Here is a 21,525-nt window from a genome sequence, read left to right as displayed (position 1 = left end):
TGCGGCCTCTAGGGTGTTATTAGGCATTTGGGAACAGTTGCTAGGGTGTTGCGGTCGCTAGGGTGTTATTAGGCATTTGGGAACAGTTGCTAGGGTGTTGCGGTCGCTAGGGTGTTAATAGGTTCTTGGGAACAGTTGCTAGGGTGATGCAGTCTCTAGGGTGTTGTTAGGCGTTTGGGAACAGTTGCTAGGGTGTTATTAGGGTTTTGTGAGTGGATGCTAAGGGGTGTCTGTGGTTATAAGTGGTTGCTAGGGTCTTGTGGCTAGTTTCTAGGGTACTCTGGGTTGTTGCCAGGCTGTTGCTATGCATTTTCTCAGGTGTTCTGAGCAGATGTTGGTGTGTTGCTATGTGGTTGCTACAGTGTTTTGTCTGTGGGGTTTTTCAGCTGTTCTCTGGTCCAGCATGTTGCTTTAGGCAAGGCAAGTTTATTTATATAGCACATTTCATACACAGTGGTAATTCAAAGTGCTTTACATAAAAGGAAGTGAAATAGTCATTAAAAATAATCACAATAAAAACATTTAAATTGATTTAAAATGAATTTAAACAGTTAATGATAGAAAATGATTATACATAAAATACAGAGCAATCAGTTCGGACGTAGCACAGTGCTCATTCAACAAAAGCACAGCTAAACAGATGAGTTTTGAGTCTGGATTTAAAAGTGGCTAATGTTTTAGCACATCTGATCTCTTCTGGAAGCTGGTTCCAACTGCGGGCAGCATAATAGCTAAAAGCGGACTCCCCTTGTTTTGTGTGAACCCTTGGTATTTCTAACTGACTCGATCCTAATGATCTGAGTGGTCTGTTAGGTTTATATTCAGTGAGCATATCTCCAATGTATTTAGGTCCTAGGCCATTGAGAGATTTATAAACGAGTAAAAGTACTTTAAAATCAATCCTAATTCCTAAATGTAACTGGAAGCCAGTGTAAGGACCTGAGGACTGGTGTGATATGCTCAAATGTTCTGGTTCTAGTCAGAATCCTGGCAGCAGCGTTCTGGATGAGCTGCAGCTGTCTAATGGTCTTCTTTGGAAGGAGACCATTACAATAATCCACCCTGCTGGTGATAAAGGCATGACTGGACACAAAACATCTAATTCTTGCAATGTTTTTGAGATGATAGTATGCTGATTTAGTTACTGCTTTGACATGACTACTAAAACTAGTCTGTCTCCAGAAACACCCCAAGATTTTTGACTTGGTTTTTAGTTGATTGACCCCTAGAGTCAAGGTATGCATTCACCTTGAGAGCTTCATCTTTGTTTCCAAATGCAATGACTTCAGTTTTCTCCTCGTTTAACTGAAGAACATTTTGGCACATCCAGCTGTTACTTTCATCAATGCATTGGCAGAGGGAGTCAAGCATCAGTTGTGCGTCTGTAGGTTGTGCTGAAGTTCTGAGCGTCTCACTGAGGCTCCAGCACAAACGCACATGAGCCCAATTATCCTCGCACTTCCTCTGACATCGGTGCAGATAACAGTTTTTGAAAGCAATTACACATCCGCGGTTCATTTTTACATGTCATATTCTATAAAGATAATTGAATTATTCCATGTCAGTTTAATTATTGTGTTACACGAGCGTGTGTGCGAGAACAGAGGCCGGTCGTAGGGTCCGTGGAGCCGAATGCGGTGAGAACCTTATCGCTTTGATTGATTATGAGAACATCTCGGATCCCTTGTTATTTTTAATAACTCTCTCGGCTCTCGTTGTGCCATTCGGCTGGAAAGGTTTCAGTCAATTACACTGACGGAGACCAAAGCCCCACATTAACCGCAGTATTAATGACAGATAATACCCACAATTCTATACGCTCGTATTTGACCGAGACTTCAGCTCATAAAAATGCTTAAGGCAACTGTGTGTGTGTGTGTGTGTGTGTGTGTGTGTGAGGAAGAGTCAGTGTGTTGTGTGTGTGATGGTAAGAAGGTCCATGTGCCGTATGCAGGAGCAGGTATGTACTCTACATCATCAGCTTCTCTTCGTGTGTTTTGCTGTTTTCCAGACTGATTCCTTATTTTCTAGTTTCAGTTGTTTTGTTCTCATTAGATCTGCATCCAGTCAAGTTGATGTTTTTGTGATTTCTTATGCTTTAGCGCTCATAACCACTGGAGGACAAACATCAGAATGATTGGGATCAGAGTCAGTGCAGCGATGCTCTGCGTTCACCAGATGCTTTCTGACATTACAGGGTTATTGAAACAAAGCTGTAACTTTGTCGTGAGGCAGATTTACTTTCATTCATTTAGCAGATGCTTTTATCTAAATGAGGAACATCAGAAGCAGTGTCAGATGATCATCACATTGATGTCTGTTAAGTGATCAGACACTCGAGGTAACGAGGAAGACAGAGGAGAATAGAAGGAGGTGAAGTGTGTGGATCTCATGCATAACATGTATTGTTCTGTATGTTCACTTTCAGAGTGTGTCTTTTATGATAGTTGGTTTATGAAACCTAGCTTACACACAGAGCTGCAGAACCTCGTCAGATTTCTAATTAAAGGAGGAACTTCGTAAACAGAAACTCCTCCGTAACCCCGATGGGTTTGAGTCGGACCGTCTGTCACCATCTGGTCAGGAATTCTGATCCCGGACCAAAGCGTCGCTCCATCCATCAAGCATGTTTCCATGGCAGTGGCGCTGCTATCGGTTACATGCTCGGCGGTGCTTTAATTAGGTTGTCTGTTCTGGTCAATATGTTGATCGGATGCTTGTTTCGTGACAGACGGGTGCTTTATTCCTCCATCGCTGCATCACAACACATCCTTCATTTCATTTTGCTTCATTCTTCCTTTGTTTGCATCATTTATCTCTTAAGTTGAATGTAATTCGAGCCTCATAATTAGTTTTATTGATCTGTTTCCATCTACACTATTTTTGCAGCCCGTGAATCTCATCCTCTGCGTTCGTCTTTATGTTGTATTGATTTATTTTGCTTCATTTCTGTTTCTTTATCCTCCTCCACCTTCGTCAATGATCTTTCCTTTCTGTGTTTTATTTTCGACTCTTTTCCGCTCCTCCGCTCTTCCTGTCAGAGCCCTCGGTTCCCCCGCGCGATCTCCGCTGCTCCGCTGCTGGCTCCACCTCGCTGTCGGTGAGCTGGGCTCCGGCCGCGGAGGAGCCGCTGGGGTACGAGGTGCGGTTTGGGAGCGGCGGTGACCCCCCGCAGACGCTGCGTCTGGAGCCGGGCGCGGGCCGGGCGCTGCTGATGGGCCTGCGACGCTGGAGTCAGTACCTCGTGACAGTGGCGGCGATCACGGCTCAGGGCAGCGGACCGGAGAGCGCGGCGGTAGAGTGCAGAACAGATGAAGATGGTAAAATCTCACATCAGTAGTTCATTACATCCCTCCTCTTCAGGTTCTTCAGGTGGTTCTTTGGAGATCTTGATGTTTCGTTAAAGATTCTTCAGATCAGCGTTTTGGCTTCTGAGTTCTTTAAGGTTGTGTTCATACTTGGCACACTGTAAAACATCATTTTCTCACGTAGTATTTTTGTCATGTTTTCCAGCACAAATATCCAAACATTTTTAAATTCAGACACATTTACTTAAAGCAAAATTACTTAAGGGACTAAGTCTTGTTTTATGAAAAACATGCATCAATATAAACTGAGTTTTTGCTTAAACCTGCAAAAAACATCTGCCAGTGGGCTCCGAAAGATAAACTTGTTTTCCCTATGGATAAAGTTAAGCACTGACAGATGTTTGTTCTTGTTTTAAGCCTGAACTCACTTCATTCTGGTTGATTTAGTTTTACAAAACAAGACTTAATATCTAATAGACCTAATTTTATTAAGTAAATGTGTCTTGATTTAAGAATGTTGTGATATTTGTATATTTGAAAACCTTGCTGTGCACCAAACAAGCGGACTGAGATCCACCTTTTCCATTTCCTAACAAACTCTGGACTGAAATATGAACGCACACATTCAACAGGTGCATTCAGCCCAGCATGCTGCGTTATTTTAGATGTTCAGTAAGTTTTGTTGCAAAATATACGTCATAAAAGCTGTTCTTTCAGGTTGTGACCTTATCCTTAAAGGGGACATGACCTGCCTTTTGTGTTTTTATTTTGTATTTATTTTCTGAAGAAGTGTTCTCCACTTACGATGTTATCAAGATTTTTACATAAAAACATCATAATTGAGAAGTAATAAGCTATTTTCTGTGCTGTTTTGACCCCCCTCATCAGAACGCTCTGTTTGAGTAGGCGTGGAGGATTGTAGAGTCAGAAGTAAACGCCCACTGCTGTGATTGGCTAATAGTTGTGTGTGTTTGACAGTCTATATCCTTCACAGATGGACGCTTCTGTGATTCAGATCAAAAACGCATAAATACTCACATTAATCTGTTTAACAGACAAAGCAATAGTGATCACGTAATGAAAACAGTTACTCACACTGTGTTGCGACATTACTGTCAGATATAGTCGACAGCATCGTCTGTTAGTTTCAATCTTTCTGAAAATCCCACGTTGAATTGTGCCTTGTTTGTAAACGAATCAGCGGTAAAATGAAGTGAACGAAGGGCCGAGTTCTTAATGACATGGTCTGGATCTTCTTTAAAAATAAAGTTCATTCACTCTTTCATAACGTTGCGATCAGAAGGAAAGTGATGCAAAGACTGTTTTTCCACAACGTGGCACTGCACAGCGTCTTGTTGTCTTCAGAGCATCTTTATCGTTTGGTTTCTGCGTAGACCTGCGTTCATGGGCGGGGCTAAACAGCCAGTGATGTAGAAGCAGGCGTTGATCTTCTGTGGAGGCGGGGCTTATCCTCACTATTACAACAAAGAGTGGCACATTCCACAAGCTGTGGTTTTGGCAGACTGCCTTCAATATAAGCTGTTTTTTAGACTAAGAAGAAAGATTTGAGTCCTGAAACTTACAGGATGTTTTTATAGTACAATGACCTCTTATTTGTCAAAAGATCAAGGGAATTTTGGTTTCTTAGTTCATGACCCCTTTATGCCTTTTATCATTCACAGTGTGAATGCTGAGCAAACCTGAATTAAATGTATCATTGTTGGTCTGGACCAAGAGAACTACACTGAGCTACGAGTGTGAACACACCCTAAAGCTGCAGTGTGTGGATGTTTTGCACTGGCTCTTTGAAGGTTCTTCAGTGACGTTAGACTAGGCTGTGTGTGTGTGTGCGTGCAGTGCCCGGAGCTCCGCCCCGTCAGGTGGAAGTCCAGCCCATCAACAGCACGTCTGTTAAAGTGTCGTGGCGCTCCGTGTTGCCAGGGCAACGGAACGGGCAGATCCGTGGTTACCAGGTTCACTATGCGCGCATGGAGAACGGGGAGTCGCAAGGCCTGCCGCGCATCAAAGACATGATGCTGGACGATGAGCAGGTGAGGTCACGACTCCGCAGACAGCGCCGCACCCTCAGCAAAGTATGACCCTTATTCAACGTTGACTTGCAACGCAGAAGTTAGCTATTTCTGGTAAAGACTGGTAGCCACTATAGGTAAGCAAAAGAATAGCAAAGCACAATTAAAATGTAAAACTGTTTGTGCCACACACTGGTGTTTATGATTATGATGATAAATTAAAACAATGTGATTAAAAATAAAGGCAAAATAACTGGAATCAGCTTACACGGAGGCACATTCAAATTACAAATGACCTCATCAAAGATGATGTATGGTGAGGTTTTGTTGTTTTTGGGGTCTTTATTAATTCATGTTTTCAGTCCACATGGAATTCAAGTTTATCTTATTTCCTTTCTTAATACGTGTTCCTCATCTTCCTGTGATCGTGTCATCAGCGGCCGTTATTCTGAATTACGCTTCTGATGCAGATGCACACTCGCATTCTGATATGAAGCACACTTTCACATCAATCCAGCAGGAGAAAATCACAGCCTGACCTACATTTATTTCTCATTCAATATCCCATTTCGCTCAGAAATGCATCACATGACAGAAGTGAAATGGGTCATGGATGCAGTTTTGTAAAACTTTCAAGTTTTGAATCTTTTTACACGATACTGGCCAAAACTGCATTCAAAATAACAATAGATGCTAAATATTAATGACATTTATTTGTACTGCCTGTACAGAATCAGTCTGATCTGAATGAACAGACACTGAATGAATCTCACTCTGCGTCTCACTTCATCTCTTCTCTTGATCACTGCTCGTCCATTCTGTTCTTTCACTAAATGAATCTCACCCTCCTCTCCTCCTCCTACACGCCGCCTGGTCATCACTAATTCTCTCACATCTCTGTGCGTGACGTCCTGCTGCCGTGCCTTTAGAGGGACGCGGATGAGACGGCGCAATATGTGAGTATGAACTTCAGCTTTATGTTCAGAGCAGCTTATGAAAGCACAGCTGAGACAGAAAGATTTCAAAGCCCATCAGAGCCGCTGGATCTGAACCGCTTCGCTGAGTGTGTGTGTGTGTGAACCTCTCATGCTGGAGAGCGCTTTCATAGAGCCACTCGAACACAGATCACAGACTGAGAAGTATATTAAAGCAAAACATTGCTGGAGAGAATGAACGAATGAATGCGGCAGTAACATATAATCAGAGCAAGTGTCAGGTCAGAGAGCAGTGCTTAACTTTACATTGAAGTTTCTGGTGTTGAATGACTTGAGACTGAGACTGTGTGTGTGTGTGTGTGTGTGTGTGTGTGTGTAGGAACTGATGCTTGAGGATCTGCAGCCTGAGACGCTGTACTCCATCAATGTGGCGGCCTACACCATTAAAGGTGATGGAGCTCAAAGCGTCTCTCATCTGGTGCGGACACCCGTCGCATGTGAGTCGCCCATCTGTGTGTGTGTTTCTGTATGTTGAAACATTCAGGGACAGACAGACTCAGTTTTCAGTGCTGTTTGTGACGGATAGCAGTGAAACGTGTGTGTGACAGTCACTAGACTCAACAGAACAAAAGACTCGCAGTTCTTTATCCAATCAGAAACACAGTTAGTCATTGTGTGCATTCCTGACATCGGATTGGTTGACATATCTTTAGAGGGCGGGGCATTATTCTTTATATTAACCCCGCCTCAGGTGTCTTTTTGCTTTGATAACACAGTTTCTATACAATTAAAATAAATGATGCTGAATGTGATTTAGTGACTAGTTTATTATATCTTAAAGTGCCCCTATTATGGGTTATGAAAGGTTCATATTTTGGTTTTGGGAGTCTGGATCTGGTCAGGGTGATGGATGTGTTTTATATGCACAGTCACTGAGAGTTTGTGTGTCTTTGTGTCCTCTAGTACCTGCTCGTCCCGTTCTGTCCGTGCAGCTGGTTAATGAGACGTCCGCTGCGTTGATCTGGACTCCCCAACAATCCTCCAACCCTCTGCTGGAGATCCTGGGCTTTCGTCTGACCTACGGCCTTAAAAACGACTCTCAGTCTGTCTCTCTGGATTTCAGACCTCAGGAGCGTCAACACAACGTGACCGGCCTGCGTCCTGGAGGCGTTTACTCATTCCTCCTGGCCGCTAGAGGGCGCTCCGGTTACAGCGAAGAGGCTCTGGAGCAGCTTTCGGTGCCCGAGTTTCCTCCAAAAGGTTTTCCGCAGCTGTCGAGCGCGTCAACGCCACCTGCTGCTCGCTGCAGTTCACCTGGCTTCCTCCGAACGGCTCGGAACGGAACGCAGTTTTTACCGGATACACGCTTGCGTATGAGGAAACAGGTGGTGGCGTTGAGCCTCGGACGCTGATGGTGCCGGCGGACGTGTCCAGCTACACCATTCACGGGCTGAATCCTGACCGGGCGTACGCTGTGAGGATATCGGCTCACAACGGCGCTGGGTCGGGCCCGTATAGCCCACAGGTGCTGTACCGAACCACGGCCTTCGACACAGGTACGCCGCTCAGGTGCTCTCGCCTGCAGTGTTGGGGGTAATGCATTACAAGTAACGCAAGTTACGTAATCAGATTACTTTTCTCAAGTAACTACTAAAGTAACGCATTACTTTTTAATCCAGAAGGAAATATCTGAGTTACTTTTTCAAATAATTAACACCAGTTACTGTTTTTCTCATGTATTGACTGACAGCTCTGGTGTTGCCATGTTGAGAGAAATCAGGAGTAAGAACATGATCTTACTGTAGTTCAAAAACACATTCAGAGTTCCTCAAAATCAATAAAAACAGTCAAATGCAAACTCAGAATATTATACAAACCTGCAATAATTAAATATGTTAAATAAGACAAATATAATTGATGTATTTAATCCCATTTTATTAACTAATGTCTTCACTACTGACCTTCGATGATCCAATTCAACCATACTAAGCAAAAATGACGTGTTTGTGTTTTATTTTAGTTATTGCTGAATAGTGCTGAACTTTCATGTCATATTCTTCATGTGATTAGTTTGAGCGGCGTCCTCTACTGTACAGACGTGAATTTACGTTTCCTTCAGTCTGAGGCGCATTCACTTCACGTTTGTAAAATAACTTTTTTATATTAAAAACAAACAAACAAGCAAGCCCTGCCCAGATTTAAAAAGTAACTGAAAAGTAACGTACCACATTACTTTCCTTAAAAAGTAACATAATTACTTACTTTTTTAGGGAGTAACGCAATATTGTAATGCATTACTTTTAAAAGTAACTCTCCCCAACACTGCTCGCCTGGGTGAGCCACACAGAACTAAACCCCGAGATCCCACCAACACTAACCCCACCCGACCCGTCACAGTGGAGGTGTGAATGTGGGCGGGGCCGCAGGTAACGACGAGAGGCGGGTGTTGCAGGTAAGTGCTCAGGCGTCAGTCACAGTCCGTCTGGGAGGACGAGCGTTCGGTTCACGGTAAGACTGGAGACGTTTGTCTTTTCCCTCGTCCTTTTGAGTTCCTTCACTGTCCTTCACAGCTACATTTCCTAACACTTCCCAGTCCAGTTTGTGGTGTGGCACAAATGAAATGAATGTTTGTTTGTGTGTGATTGAGTTTGTGTCTCACCCCAACTTCCTTCAAAATAACCTTCATTAGCAGCTAGCGAATCTGGGCCAGCTCTCACTGGATCTGCTGCATATGTGGCCCTGCGTATCCGCCATACGCTCACCTTCTACATCCCCCACAATTCCCTGCACAGGCCTCGGCGCACACGGCGGACGTCTGCCTCCTCACAGTCCTGTGTGTGTGTTCGAGTTCCTTCATCACAGAGTCTCATGTGTGTTACGTGTGTGTTTTTGGACAGACGTGCCGAGGAATTTCTCGGTGAATCTGGCGACGAAGACGAGCGTGTTGCTGACGTGGGAGTTTCCGGAGAGCAGCGCCCCCTATCGCTTCACTGTGAGTCTCATGTCTGAACACATCAGCATTAGAATCTGTGGCTTGTTGTTCATTTGTTGCGTTCCAGTAAATCTCTCTAGAATGAGGATGTCTTCTTACATTATAAACACCACCCGCCTCTGACTAGCAGCTCTTCAGTTGTCCCTCTCCAACATCCTGTTTCAAAAGGAAACGCATCAACACAGGAAACAAAACGGCGCTCGTCAAATCATTTCAATTATATTGCAATTGATTATGATTATAGTCAAACAAACATTGATTTCACTGGAACTGTTCTTTGGTTAATATATCTCAAAATCGATTAAAAATAAGATTGCAGCAGCTCAATGAGTGTGCTTTAATTATCAGCATAAATAAGTATATTTATTTCAAGTTTATTGCAATGCATTCTGAAATTGACTTATCAGTAAGTGAAACAGAAAAATACTGATGTGTCTTTAATAGGGTGTAACGGTACACGTATTTGTAAATGTTCAGTTCGGGTCTTTCGGTTCGGTACGCACCGAACAAATAAAGCATTGTTTTAACCACTGCACGACTGGAACTTCACTGGAAAGTTCAAGTATTATATGTGTCCCTGCAGCACAGAAGCAGTCATAAGCAGCACAGCTATATTTGTAGCAATAGCCAACAATACATTGTATGGGTCAAAATTATAAATTTTTCTTTTATGCCAAAAATCATTAGGATATTAAGTAAAGATCATGTTCCATGAAGATATTTTGTAAATTTCTTACTGTAAATATATCAAAACTTCATTTTTGATTAGTAATATGCATTGCTAAGAACTTGATTTGAACAACTTTAAAGGTGATTTTCTCAATATTTGGATTTTTTTGCTCCCTCAGATTCCAGATTTTCAAATAGTTGTATCTCAGACAAATATTGTCCGATCCTAACAAACCATACATCAATGGAAAACGTATTTATTCAGATGCGTAAATCTCAATTTCAATCATGACTGGTTTTGTGCTCCAGGGTCACATATATTGTTACTTTAATAAGAAACAAAGTCTCATCTTTTAAATTGATGTAAAAATTTTAGGAAATTCAAACAATAAATGCAGTTTTGACGCTCTTTGATGTGGCGTGACAAATCTCTGTATAAACGCCTCAGTTCAAACGGCAGCGCGATCATCCCTTCCTCTTTAATACAAGTTTTAACGTGAAATAAACATGAATGAACATCTCATGCAATCGCTCACTCAGTGTTCATCTGTGGAAAGATAAAACAAGCTTGAACAAGCAAAACAATAAAACAGCTTGTAAACAAAATGTCCCATTCTTTATTTGCGACTATGCTAATTTGCGTTGCGCTTGGTATATTGCGTTGATCGAGATGTAAATGAGATGTTGCATCTGTGTTCTTTAATTTGCGCGTTGTTAGTAAATCCACATCTATCGGCGCTGTTCTGGAATTGCGCTCTCACGATAATGTGCCCTGTTTAGTAAAACTGGCCCCTAGTCTTTAATATCGCTGCTTGTTTAGAACCTCTGATGAGTAGATCGTGGCAGATCTTTTCTTTCATATTGTGGCGTGTCCATGTAACAGATTATTGACAAAGTTCTATGCGTTGGTTGTTGATTGGCTGTTGAGATGTGGGCGTGGCAGTTAAAAACAGAGCCGGATCTGAATGCAAGCTTGCATTGGGTTGTAAGAAAGGGGCGGAGTTTAAGTGAGCTGAATGATTGGAGAAAGAAGATCCAGTTGTGACATTTTGACTCACTGGGGTTTGGATCAGAGCTTATGTTTCTGTGAAAACCAGCCCAAACACAATGGGATGTTTTTAGATTGACTGAACCTGACTACAGCGAATGTGTTTTTGGGTTAGTAAACCAGGCCTTTGAGCGCTCGTGGCTGAGAAAGCCCGGCTGATGTCATTGTGAAGCGGTTGTGAGTTTTGCTTTCATTCTCAGGTGGAGTACAACCGGCAGAAGATGGAGGTGGACGCGCGTCTGAGGAAGGCTGTTATCCCAAACCTGCAGCCGGACACCAGCTACGACTTCAAGATCACCAGCCCTGAGGGGAACATGGGCGGACTCAGACACCGCATCCACGCCAAGACGTCTCCTCCCATCCTCATCCGCCGGCCCGAGGTGGACCACACGCGAGAGACCGAAGCCACGGTCACCATCATCCTGCCCTCGCTGGACGCCAGGAGCAACGTCAGGTGCGAGCGGCGCTTACACCCACTTCACTGCAAAATATGATTTTCTTACTTAGTATTTTTGTCTTATATTCTAGTATACATATCTAAATATTCTTGAATCAAGATGCATTAACTTGCAGTGGAACCCAGATAGTCGTGTAGTGTGAAAACAATGGTGATCGTGTGGTGTGAACTCAGCATTACATGCATGCTTCATCAGACACATTTACAGCACGCTCAAACACGCACCTGAGGACGTATGAATCATGCATGACGTGCGCACACATACGTGCAGGAATCATGCAGCCGCTGCACTGTGAATAATTCAGAACCGCAGTCAATTTGTGTTTCTGGCTGCTTCCTGCGGACGCCGCTGAGCTCAGGAAGAAAATCATTTCAGCTCCCAATGCAACGCTGAGATACTGCAGCGCACACGCTTTACAGCAGCTCATGAAGATACATGTGTGAGCAAACACCAGCAAAACACAGCATGCTTCATCTGTGAACGGACGCGACGAGAGCGATGGAGATGAGAAATGGACAGCACGTCCTCGCTGATTAAACACAACAAACACACACATGATTCTCAAACAGTTCACTCAATCAATTAATTACATCATTTACTGAATCACTGAACCACAAGTCATTATTTACCACCTTATCTGAAGAAAAACCCCAAGTGTAGAATAAATATGAAAACAGACGATACGCTGCAAAAAAATGATTTCTTACTCAGTATTTGTGTCTTGTTTTCTAGTATAAATATAATCATTCTTGAATCAAGATGCATTTACTTGACAAGCAAAATGGCTTAAGATATTAAGTCTTGTTTTCTAAAGGAAATAATCAAAAAAAAAATTTTTGCTTAAAACAAGCAACAATATCTGCCAATGGGGCAAGAAAAATCATCTTAATTCAAAGGCTGAACAAGATTCTTTTTCTTGCCTCATTGGCAGATATGTTTGCTTGTTATAAGCAAAAACTAACTACATTTTTAGATTTTTTTCAGAAAACCAGACATATCTTAAATCATTTTACCTTTAAACTAAATTCATCTTGATTCAAGAATTTGTAGATATTCATACTAGAAAACAAGACAAAAATACTAAGAAAGGAATTTTTTTTCCCTTACGAAAATTAACCATGGTTTTACTACAAATAAAACCAAAAATCATGGTTACTGTAGTTACACCAAATTAATCATGGTTTTGCTACACTAACCATAGTTGTTATGCAAATGGTAATCAATACATCAAAAAACGTGGTTACTACACTTTTACTACAATAAAACCATGGTTAATTATCGTTTACTTGCAAAATGACTTTTGATTAAAAAATGATATGAAGGATTGTTTTTGTAAAAAAAAAAAAAGTATCTAAATTAAGCAAGTTTTTGCTTAAAACAAGAAAAATATCTGCCAATGCCGTCAGAAAAACAAACTTATTTTCTCTTTGAATTAAGTTTACTGTATTGACAGATATTTTTTCTTGTCATAAACATGAATTCACTTCGATTTTCCAAAAAACAAGACTTAAGACCTAATTGTCATTTTATTTATCCAGCAAATATATCCTGGTTTAAGAATGTTTAGATATTTGGACTGGAAAACAAAACCTATTTTTTGCAATGTATAATATCGACAGAAATAGTTTTAAGTTCTAAAAGAATCGTTAATGAGTCGTTGAATCCACGCTCCTCACATGTAGTATATTTTTTCATCTATGCATCCGTCAGATGCTTGAATGCAGAGTTGCTTGTGTTCCTGCAGGAACATCTACGTGGTGGTGGTTCCTCTGAAGAGAGCCAGAGGAGTGATACGGCACCTGAAGAGCCCGGACGAGATGGACCTGGAGGAGGTACAGCGGCTCTCTGATTAATGTTGTTGTTATGTGTGAGATCTGATGCAGATCTACAGGATCTGTGATGTGCACTGCAAAAAATGATATTTGTGTCTTGTTTTCTAGTATAAATATCTAAACATTCTTGAATCAAGATGCATTTACTTGACAGGTAAAATGACTTAAGATATTATGTCTTGTTTTCTGAAAAAAATGCCCAAATTGTGTGTCTGCCAATGGGGCAAGAAAAATGATCTTGTTTAGCCTTTGAATTAAGATTATTTTTCTTAATTTCAGAAAACAATACTTAAATCATTTTACCTGTCAAGTAAATGCATCTTGATTCAAGAATGTTTAGATATTTGTACAAGAAAACAAGGCACAAATACTAAGGAAGAAAATCATGTTTGGCAGAGCAGTTCTGTTGGCCGTGAGCGTGAGTGTTGAGCGGTCAGTGACGCTGTTAATGAAACACAATCTCAGCTGCGTTTCTGCTTTTTCTGCTGGATGTGGAATATTGTATGAAAATCCTGAGCTTTGACTTTCTCCTGTCGGAGGTCATGCAGGTGAATGTGAGCGTGAGAGAATCTTAACAGGCCATCAGATCGGTGAACCGCGAGGGTGTGAACACACACACACACACACACACATGACAGCATGATAAAGCGGGAACCTGAGACACGTCTAGAGAGCAGAAGATCTCAGGCTGAGTCTGATCTCACATTCGGTCTGAGCAGGTGCTGCATTTGTTACGCTGGAGCACAAAAATTTTTAGAATGTTTGACAATATTTGGCTGAGATACAACTATTTGAAAATCTGGAATCTGAGGGTGCAAAAAAATCTAAATATTGAGAAAATCACCTTTAAAGTTGTTCAAATGAAGTTCTTAGCAATGCATATTACTAATTAAGACGTTTTGATATATTTACGGTAGGAATTTACTAAATATCTTCATGGAACATGATCTTTACTTAATATCCTAATGATTTTTGGCATAAAAGAAAAATGTATAATTTTGACTCATACAGTGTATTGTTGGCTATTGCTGCAGATACAGCTGCTGCTTATGACTGCTTCTGTGCTGCAGGGACACATATGACAAAGTGCTAGTGTAGTATGAATGCAGTCTGGGCATACTGTATTTTCATTGTCGTGTGACCGCCGGCCTCTCCTATGGCCTCATGGGATGGTAAAGTGTTCATCACACTGCAAAAAAATGCTTTTCTTACTTAGATTTTTTGTCTTGTTTCCAGCCAAAATATCTAAAAATTCTTAAATCAAGAAGGATTTTCTAGACAAGTTAAAATTATTGTCTTGTTTTCAGAAAAAACTAGTTAAAATTAAGTGAATTTTTTCTCGAAACAAGCAAAATCTTGTTTTCTGTTTGAAATAAGATTATTTTGCTTACCCCATTGGCAGATTATTTTGTTTGTTTCAAGTAAAAACTCACTTAATTTGTCACTTCCTGTGTCCCGTGGTGTTAGTCCGTTTGTAGTCCGTTTGTTCATTGGTTCCCCTTGATTAGTCTCCCCGGGTGTCTTGTTAAGCTTGTTAGCCCCCTGTGTGTGTGTGTGTGTGTGAGTGTGTGTGTGTGTGTGTGTGTGTGTGTGTGTGTAGCCCTAGTGTTTCTTGTTGTCTGTTTGTTCGTCATTCTGTTCTTTGTTCACTTTGGTTTTTAGATTATTGTTTGTTTTAGTTTTTCCATGAAATTCCTGCAATATCTGCCTGTTTTCTCCAGTGTTACAGTTCTTCACTGACATGTCTCTTTGACTTGTGCATCTCTGAGTCAAGTCACCTTTATTTATATAATGATAATTATAATACAGATACAATACAGATTGTGTCAAAGCAACTTTCCAATATCAAAATAGGAAAATTGTGTCAATAATGTAAAATGACAAGATTAAACACTCAATTTTCAGTTAAAGACATTTCATATTTATTGCAAATAGGGTAATAAATGGTCCGGACCAAAGCAAGCGAACGAGCGGACTTTCCTCGTGTGAATACACCCCAAGACTTTCACTCAAGTTGTTCTGGAATTGCTGGCTTGTAGCTTGTAGTGTAGTTCACTGTAAGGTGTCTGTACTTGTACTGCAGTATGGTTTTGAGGAACTGTTGTGTTGCAGCTGCTGAAGGACATCAGTCAGAAGCAGCGAGATCCGAGGCAGCGGCAGGTGGATCTGAGGAGAGCGTACATCACCGCCCGCTTCACGCCCGCCTCCCTGCCCGCCTTCTTCACGCTCGGAGACCAGCTGGACTACGGAGGCTTCGAGAACCGCGCCTTAGAACCGGGTCAGGAGTATGTGTTCTTCATCCTGGCAGAGCTCAACTCCACCACCGGGGTAAGTGTGTGTGTGTGTGTGTGTGTGTGAGGGTGCTTCTCAATTCTTATTGGTGCATCCTCGTTTCCTTTCCTTGCTTCCTTTCCTCGTGTCTTAGCTCCGCCCCTTCAGGATGCGAGGGAAGGATGCACGGAAAAGATGCGAGGACGGAGGAATTGAATCAAGTTTAATGATATATCCTCGCTCCCTTTAGCGTCTCTTCAGAGCGTCATCAGCTGCGCAAAATGGATCTGCCCTTATGTTATTAACGTTTGTTTTTTAAGACATTCAAAGTAAATATTAATAAAGCAAAATGCCCTGTTGAAATATATGACATGTATGGTTTATTTAAATTGCAGAGGTAAAATATAAATTAAAATCATTACAACAGATGAGAAGGGGGAGGAGAATTTTCAATGAAAAAGGCTTCTGCACGGGACACAGCTGTGTATCCTCGCTCATAGCTCCTCTGGAAGCCTCCTCACGCCTCGTTCCTCGAGAGAACTGAGATGTCCTTCAAGATGGCTGAGCTCGATCGGTTTCCGGGTCATAGGATGGAGGACGGAGGAGCGAGGAAACGAGGAGGGATATTGAGAAGCACCCTGAGTGTGTGTGTGTGTGTGTGTGTGTGTGTAACGCTGCTGTGTTTGTGTGTTCAGAAGATGTTTGTGGCCAGCCCTTACACTGACCCCGTGATCGCGCCGGACTCGGACCCTCAGCCTCTGGACGCGGGTGACGGTCTCATCTGGGTGGTGGGACCCGTGCTGGCTGTGGTCTTCATCATCTGCATCGTCATCGCCATCCTGCTCTACAAGAAGTGAGTCTGACCTGAACATGTTCGATGACTCTAGAAGCACACGATGCACAGAATTACCCAGCATGCCTAGCAGCACGAGCGAGAGGCTCTCTAGTGCAGCTGCAGACAATGATGTTCTTCCTCAGTATTTCCATCTTGATTTCCAGAACAAATATCTAAACATTCTTAAAACAAGATACATTTACTAGAGATGCAAAATTACTTAAAATACTAATTTTTGTTTTCTGAAAAAAAAAGTTTTTGCTTAAAATAAAGACAAATATCTGCAGAATATCTACTTGTTTTCCCTTTGAATTAGGTTTATTTTTCTCAGCTTTTTGCTCTTGTTTTAAGCATAAACTCACAATTTTAATTGAAAATCATTTTTGCACTGCAATATATTGTGTAAGATCATATGTACTGTACTGCTCATAAGTTTACATCCCCTAATATCCTGATCATTTATAAAAAGTTTTGTCGTCTAGAAGAAATATAAATATGTTACAGCGTTATCTGACTAGGACTAAAAAAACTAAATTCTATTTTTATGAATCCTCTCATTTTTATTATTATTTATGATGATTGTTATATTTTTCTTTAGAGGGATGTACACTTATGAGCACACCTGTAAATATATATAATGTTTGTGTAAGGACTCGTCCGTGTGTCAGTTTTATGTGTTTCTTCTGATCATGTATAAGTTAACTAGATATAATAGTCATGAGAGGAAGAGATGATGTTAACTGTACGGCGGCGTCTCTATGATGACTGGAACTCTGGGAAGGATTTGGGGACAGAAGAGAATAAGGTGTGATTAAATATGCAGGAAGCAGCTATTTCTGGACAGGAAGATAATAGAGTCTGAGGTGAGGATTCAATCAGATCAGCTGCGCTGGATGAAACCGGGAGAGAGGAAAAACGTTATAATATTTATTAGATGTCATATATGTTATATGTATGTATAAAATTCATTATGTTACACATTTTATTGTCATTTTTTTTATGTTTCATACATATTGAGGTTGGAATTAACATATCAAACACACACCCGCTCATCTTCATCAAAGGAACTTAAAATGTAAATGCATATAAAATTCAGTTATAGCATGTACACCCACGTTAAAAGAATGAGGGTTTATTAAGCTGTGATGAGCGGTTGCTAGGATACGGCTTGGCTGTAAGTGGTTGTCATGGGAACAGCAGCACGTGACACGAGTGATTGTGAGGAGAGAGTCACACAGACGTGAATCTCATATCTGAGCTTCATCTTAAAGGGTCATGGCATGGATTTTATTATTTTAATATGTTCCATGAGGTTTACTTATAATGTTAATAAAGGTTTTTGCACAAAAAAATGATTATTTTCAATCCTCATCCTGACCCTCTGTCTAAAACGATCTGTTTTAAGGGGCGTGTCCTGACGACAGACTCAGTGTAGACGAGAGAGTGCAGTGATCGTGATTTCTATTTGCTTTTGAAGCAACGCGACACTCGCATTCAGCGCGATCAAGAGTCAGCCGTTAGCAGCTGGATGCTAGTGGGCGGGGCCTATGCTGAGAAGAAGACTATTCGTCGATGTCTTGCTCTGGAGGCGGTGCTTATTGCTGTGCCGTTTTTGGAGCTTTATTAAAGAAATGCTTGGTTTATAATGAGGAGGACGTTTTAAGCTTTGAAACTTACAGGATGTTTTAATGGTGCAAAGACCTCTTATATGCCAAAAGATCAAGGCAAATTTGATTTCTCATGTCATGACCCCTTTAATCTAGACTGCAGCTCTGCTCTTCATCAGTTGCATCATGGGACGCCGTCTTCAGACACACTCACATTGAGTCGTGTCCCAGTTTTCTTTCTTTGTTTGGCTGTGAGTGATTGTGAGTTCTGGCCGTCTCAGCGTGAGCTCATCCTTCGCACAATCACAGGTATCTGTGTTCGTTATATTGCCGGCGTGACCTTGCTGGCGCCGCGGGGGGGGCGAGCGGAACACGACGGGCCGGTCCGGCTGATAAATCTGCCCTTGGGTCTGATCCGTTCCTGCCCCCTTCCATTTAGTCCGGAACAATCCAGTCCCGCGGGGCAGCAGTTAAACTGTCCCCGATGCAGGAGTGCGTTATCTGCAGGAGGTGTCATGTAGCTGCTGCATACAAATGCACTTTATTGATCTCTCTCTCTCTCTCTCTCTCTCTCTGTGCGGCGTTTGATCGGACTCCAGTAAACCTGACAGGTAAGTGAGATCTGATCCCTCATCGCTGAGAGAAGATTAAAGCAGAACAGCCTCTGTCTGGCTCTCTGCTTTATTCATGCGCTTCTGCTCTTTGAATTTTTTTTCTGTCCATTTCTTTCATAACTGCAGTTTCTCCTCGTTCTGTGTGTGTTTTCACTCATTAGCAAACGCAAGGACTCTGAGCCGGGAACTAAATGTTTGCTGAATAATGCTGAGATGATGGCGCACAATCCCACGGACCCTGTGGAGATGAGACGCATCAACTTCCAGACACCAGGCACGCACACACACACACACACACACACACACACACACACACACACACACACACACACTCACATGCACACACACACACATTTACATACACACACACTTACTCACACAAGCATGCATATATACATACACACAAACACACACATGCGCACGCGCACAAACACACATAAATACACGTTTGCACTCACGCACACACACTTACATGCACACACACACAAACACGTTTGCACTCACGCACACACATTGGTAAACACACGTGCACTTACACACACACACACACACACACACACTTACATGCACACAAGCACAATCGCACGTACAGTACACACATTTGTTTGAGTATGTTAGTGAGCTCATCTCATAGTCTTCCATTGTTTTTATATCAGACTAATGATATTTTGTCTCCTAACCCTAAACAAACCCTCACAGAAACCTTAAATAGAAACATGATTTGGCTGATTTATAAGTGTTTTTAACTAGTGAGGAGCAGTCAAATGTCCTTTAGTTGCTTGTCATGATATTTCACAATATAAGTGAGGACATTTGGCCCTCAGAAGTACAATCACACACACACACACACACACACTGTCCAAACCTAGTGAGATGTCTCTTAGTCTTCTGTCTAGTGAAGTAGGTGAAGTAGTCCAGTTTTAATTTGATTTGTGTTTGTCAATATTTTTAATTGTGGAATGAACATATTAATAGTCAATATTTCCACCATCTCGGATTCTTTCACTGAGCTTGTAGCGGTGCATTCTGGGATTGAAGAAGGCAGAATAGTGTGCTTAATTTGTAAACTTCGAGGTCCCGGAACAAAGCGGGGTGATGGATCCGGCATGTGATTAGAGGAGGGAGATGTAACGGAGCATTCAGCCGATCACGTTGGTGGGCCAGCTTAAGTGATTAACAGCGTGCATCAGTTGCTTTTATTAGGGTTCGTACATGAAAAACCTGAAAAAGCCATGAAATTTTGAAACAGAATAATGGAATTTTATTTCACAAATCTCTGTAATAGAGTTATAATTAATCCTGCCCAGAATTTCATGGGGGATTGTGTGTACAAAATGTCGCAAAAATGTATAATTTGAATATATAATAAATGTATAATATAATTTCAAATGTAGATGTACCGCAAGCGCGGTCATTATAGAGGGTTTTTCATATATGCACACTATAAGTCAGCACAAACATCTTTCAGTGGTGCGTGAGAAGGGGATCCGACAAAATGAGGTGCCGGATCAGATTTCGGAGGTGCCAGATCCAGATCCGGCTTGTTCCGGCACAAATTAAGCCCTGAGTTTATCGCAGCCTCAGTAGGCAGCACACGAGCTGTTGTGACACTCACTAGGTGTGAGGGCTCTTTCAGTGACGGCAGTCGTGAGTGATTCACACGCACACAGCTGAGGTGATGTTTGTGGGTCATCTCCATGACGACCGCTGTGACCTTTGCCCCCGCAGGTATGATGAGTCACCCGCCCATCTCCATGTCTGAGCTGCCCGAGCACACGGAGCGCCTGAAAGCCAACGACAACCTGCATCTGTCGCAGGAGTACGAGGTGAGTGATGCTCCGTCGCTGCGCTCTTCTGCAGAGTCCTGCTTTATTCATGCTGGCCGTGTGACGCTGAGCAGATCCAGTCCTGCCACTGTCTCACGCTAGAAACCGCAAAAGAACAGCACAACATCAGATAGACCGATAGAACAACAGATGTGCTGGTTTTGTTAGACCTTAGCGCAGCGTTTGATACTGTTGATCACTGCACTTTGATTAATAGACCGCATTCTCTAGTGGGCATTTCTGGATTAGCTCTGGATTGGTTATCCTCCAGTTATCCTATGATCCATCTTTCTGATAGGAGTTTTTCTGTGTCCATAGGAACTTACATGTCAGACTCTGTTCTTCTGTCCTGTGGTGTGCCTCAAGGTTCTGTGCTTGGCCCTTCTGTTTAGTCTGTATATGCTTCCTCTTGGCAAGATTATTAGTAGTTTTAAAATATCTTATTGTTATGCCAACGACATCCAATTTCTTTTAGTCCTGATAGACTAGACAAACTGTCCCTTCTGCAGAATTGTTTGGCATCCATTAATAAATGGATGTCAGACAATTTTCTGCAACTAAATAATGCTAAAACTGAGGTGATGATTATTGCCCCTGACAACAATACTCCTAAGATTAGGCAGGCTATTGGGGGTCTATCATCCTCTGATAGCAGTGACATAAGAAATCTGGGTGTCATTTTTGACAGGTCCATGTGTTTGAACAGTCATGTAAAATCTGCAGTTCGTTCATGTTTTTTCCATCTTAGGAACATTGCTAAGATCAGATCTATGGTTTCAAAAAAAGAGATGGAGATGCTTGTTTATGCATTTATCTCTACACGGTTAGACAATGTTCTGTACACTTGTTTGAACAAATCTTCTATAGATCGATTACAGGTTGTACAGAATGCGGCTGCAAGGCTTTTGATTAGGACCAGCAGGAGGTCACACATTACCCCCGTGCTTAAGGCCCTTCATTGGCTTCCCATTGGATTTAGAGTGCATTTTAAAATTTTGGTGATTAGTTATAGAGCCCTGCATGGTCAGGCACCCTCTTATATCCAGGATCTATTACATGCATCTTCTGACCTAGACCTTTTAACTATTCCCAGAACACTT

At 41.9% G+C, this 21,525-nt stretch overlaps 1 protein-coding gene across 1 annotated transcript in view; it reads left to right on the top strand.

Annotated features, from left to right (window-relative positions):
- The window catches only part of LOC131553972 (receptor-type tyrosine-protein phosphatase S-like), an 85,114-nt gene that overhangs the window by 47,199 nt on the left and 16,390 nt on the right, over positions 1-21,525 (top strand). Inside the window, 14 exon segments of the mRNA XM_058798975.1 lie at positions 3,042-3,320; positions 5,166-5,359; positions 6,268-6,294; positions 6,653-6,770; positions 7,237-7,554; positions 7,557-7,829; positions 9,171-9,265; positions 11,183-11,436; positions 13,185-13,272; positions 15,385-15,600; positions 16,239-16,396; positions 18,585-18,596; positions 18,761-18,873; positions 20,328-20,425. Of these exon segments, the coding sequence (XP_058654958.1) occupies positions 3,042-3,320; positions 5,166-5,359; positions 6,268-6,294; positions 6,653-6,770; positions 7,237-7,554; positions 7,557-7,829; positions 9,171-9,265; positions 11,183-11,436; positions 13,185-13,272; positions 15,385-15,600; positions 16,239-16,396; positions 18,585-18,596; positions 18,761-18,873; positions 20,328-20,425 (2,243 nt within the window).

The sequence above is a fragment of the Onychostoma macrolepis genome, chromosome 02 (assembly GCF_012432095.1).
Source record: "Onychostoma macrolepis isolate SWU-2019 chromosome 02, ASM1243209v1, whole genome shotgun sequence".
NCBI lineage: Eukaryota > Metazoa > Chordata > Actinopteri > Cypriniformes > Cyprinidae > Onychostoma > Onychostoma macrolepis.
Note: the sequence above shows the minus strand (reverse complement) of the source record. Positions and strands in the feature narration are given on the sequence as shown.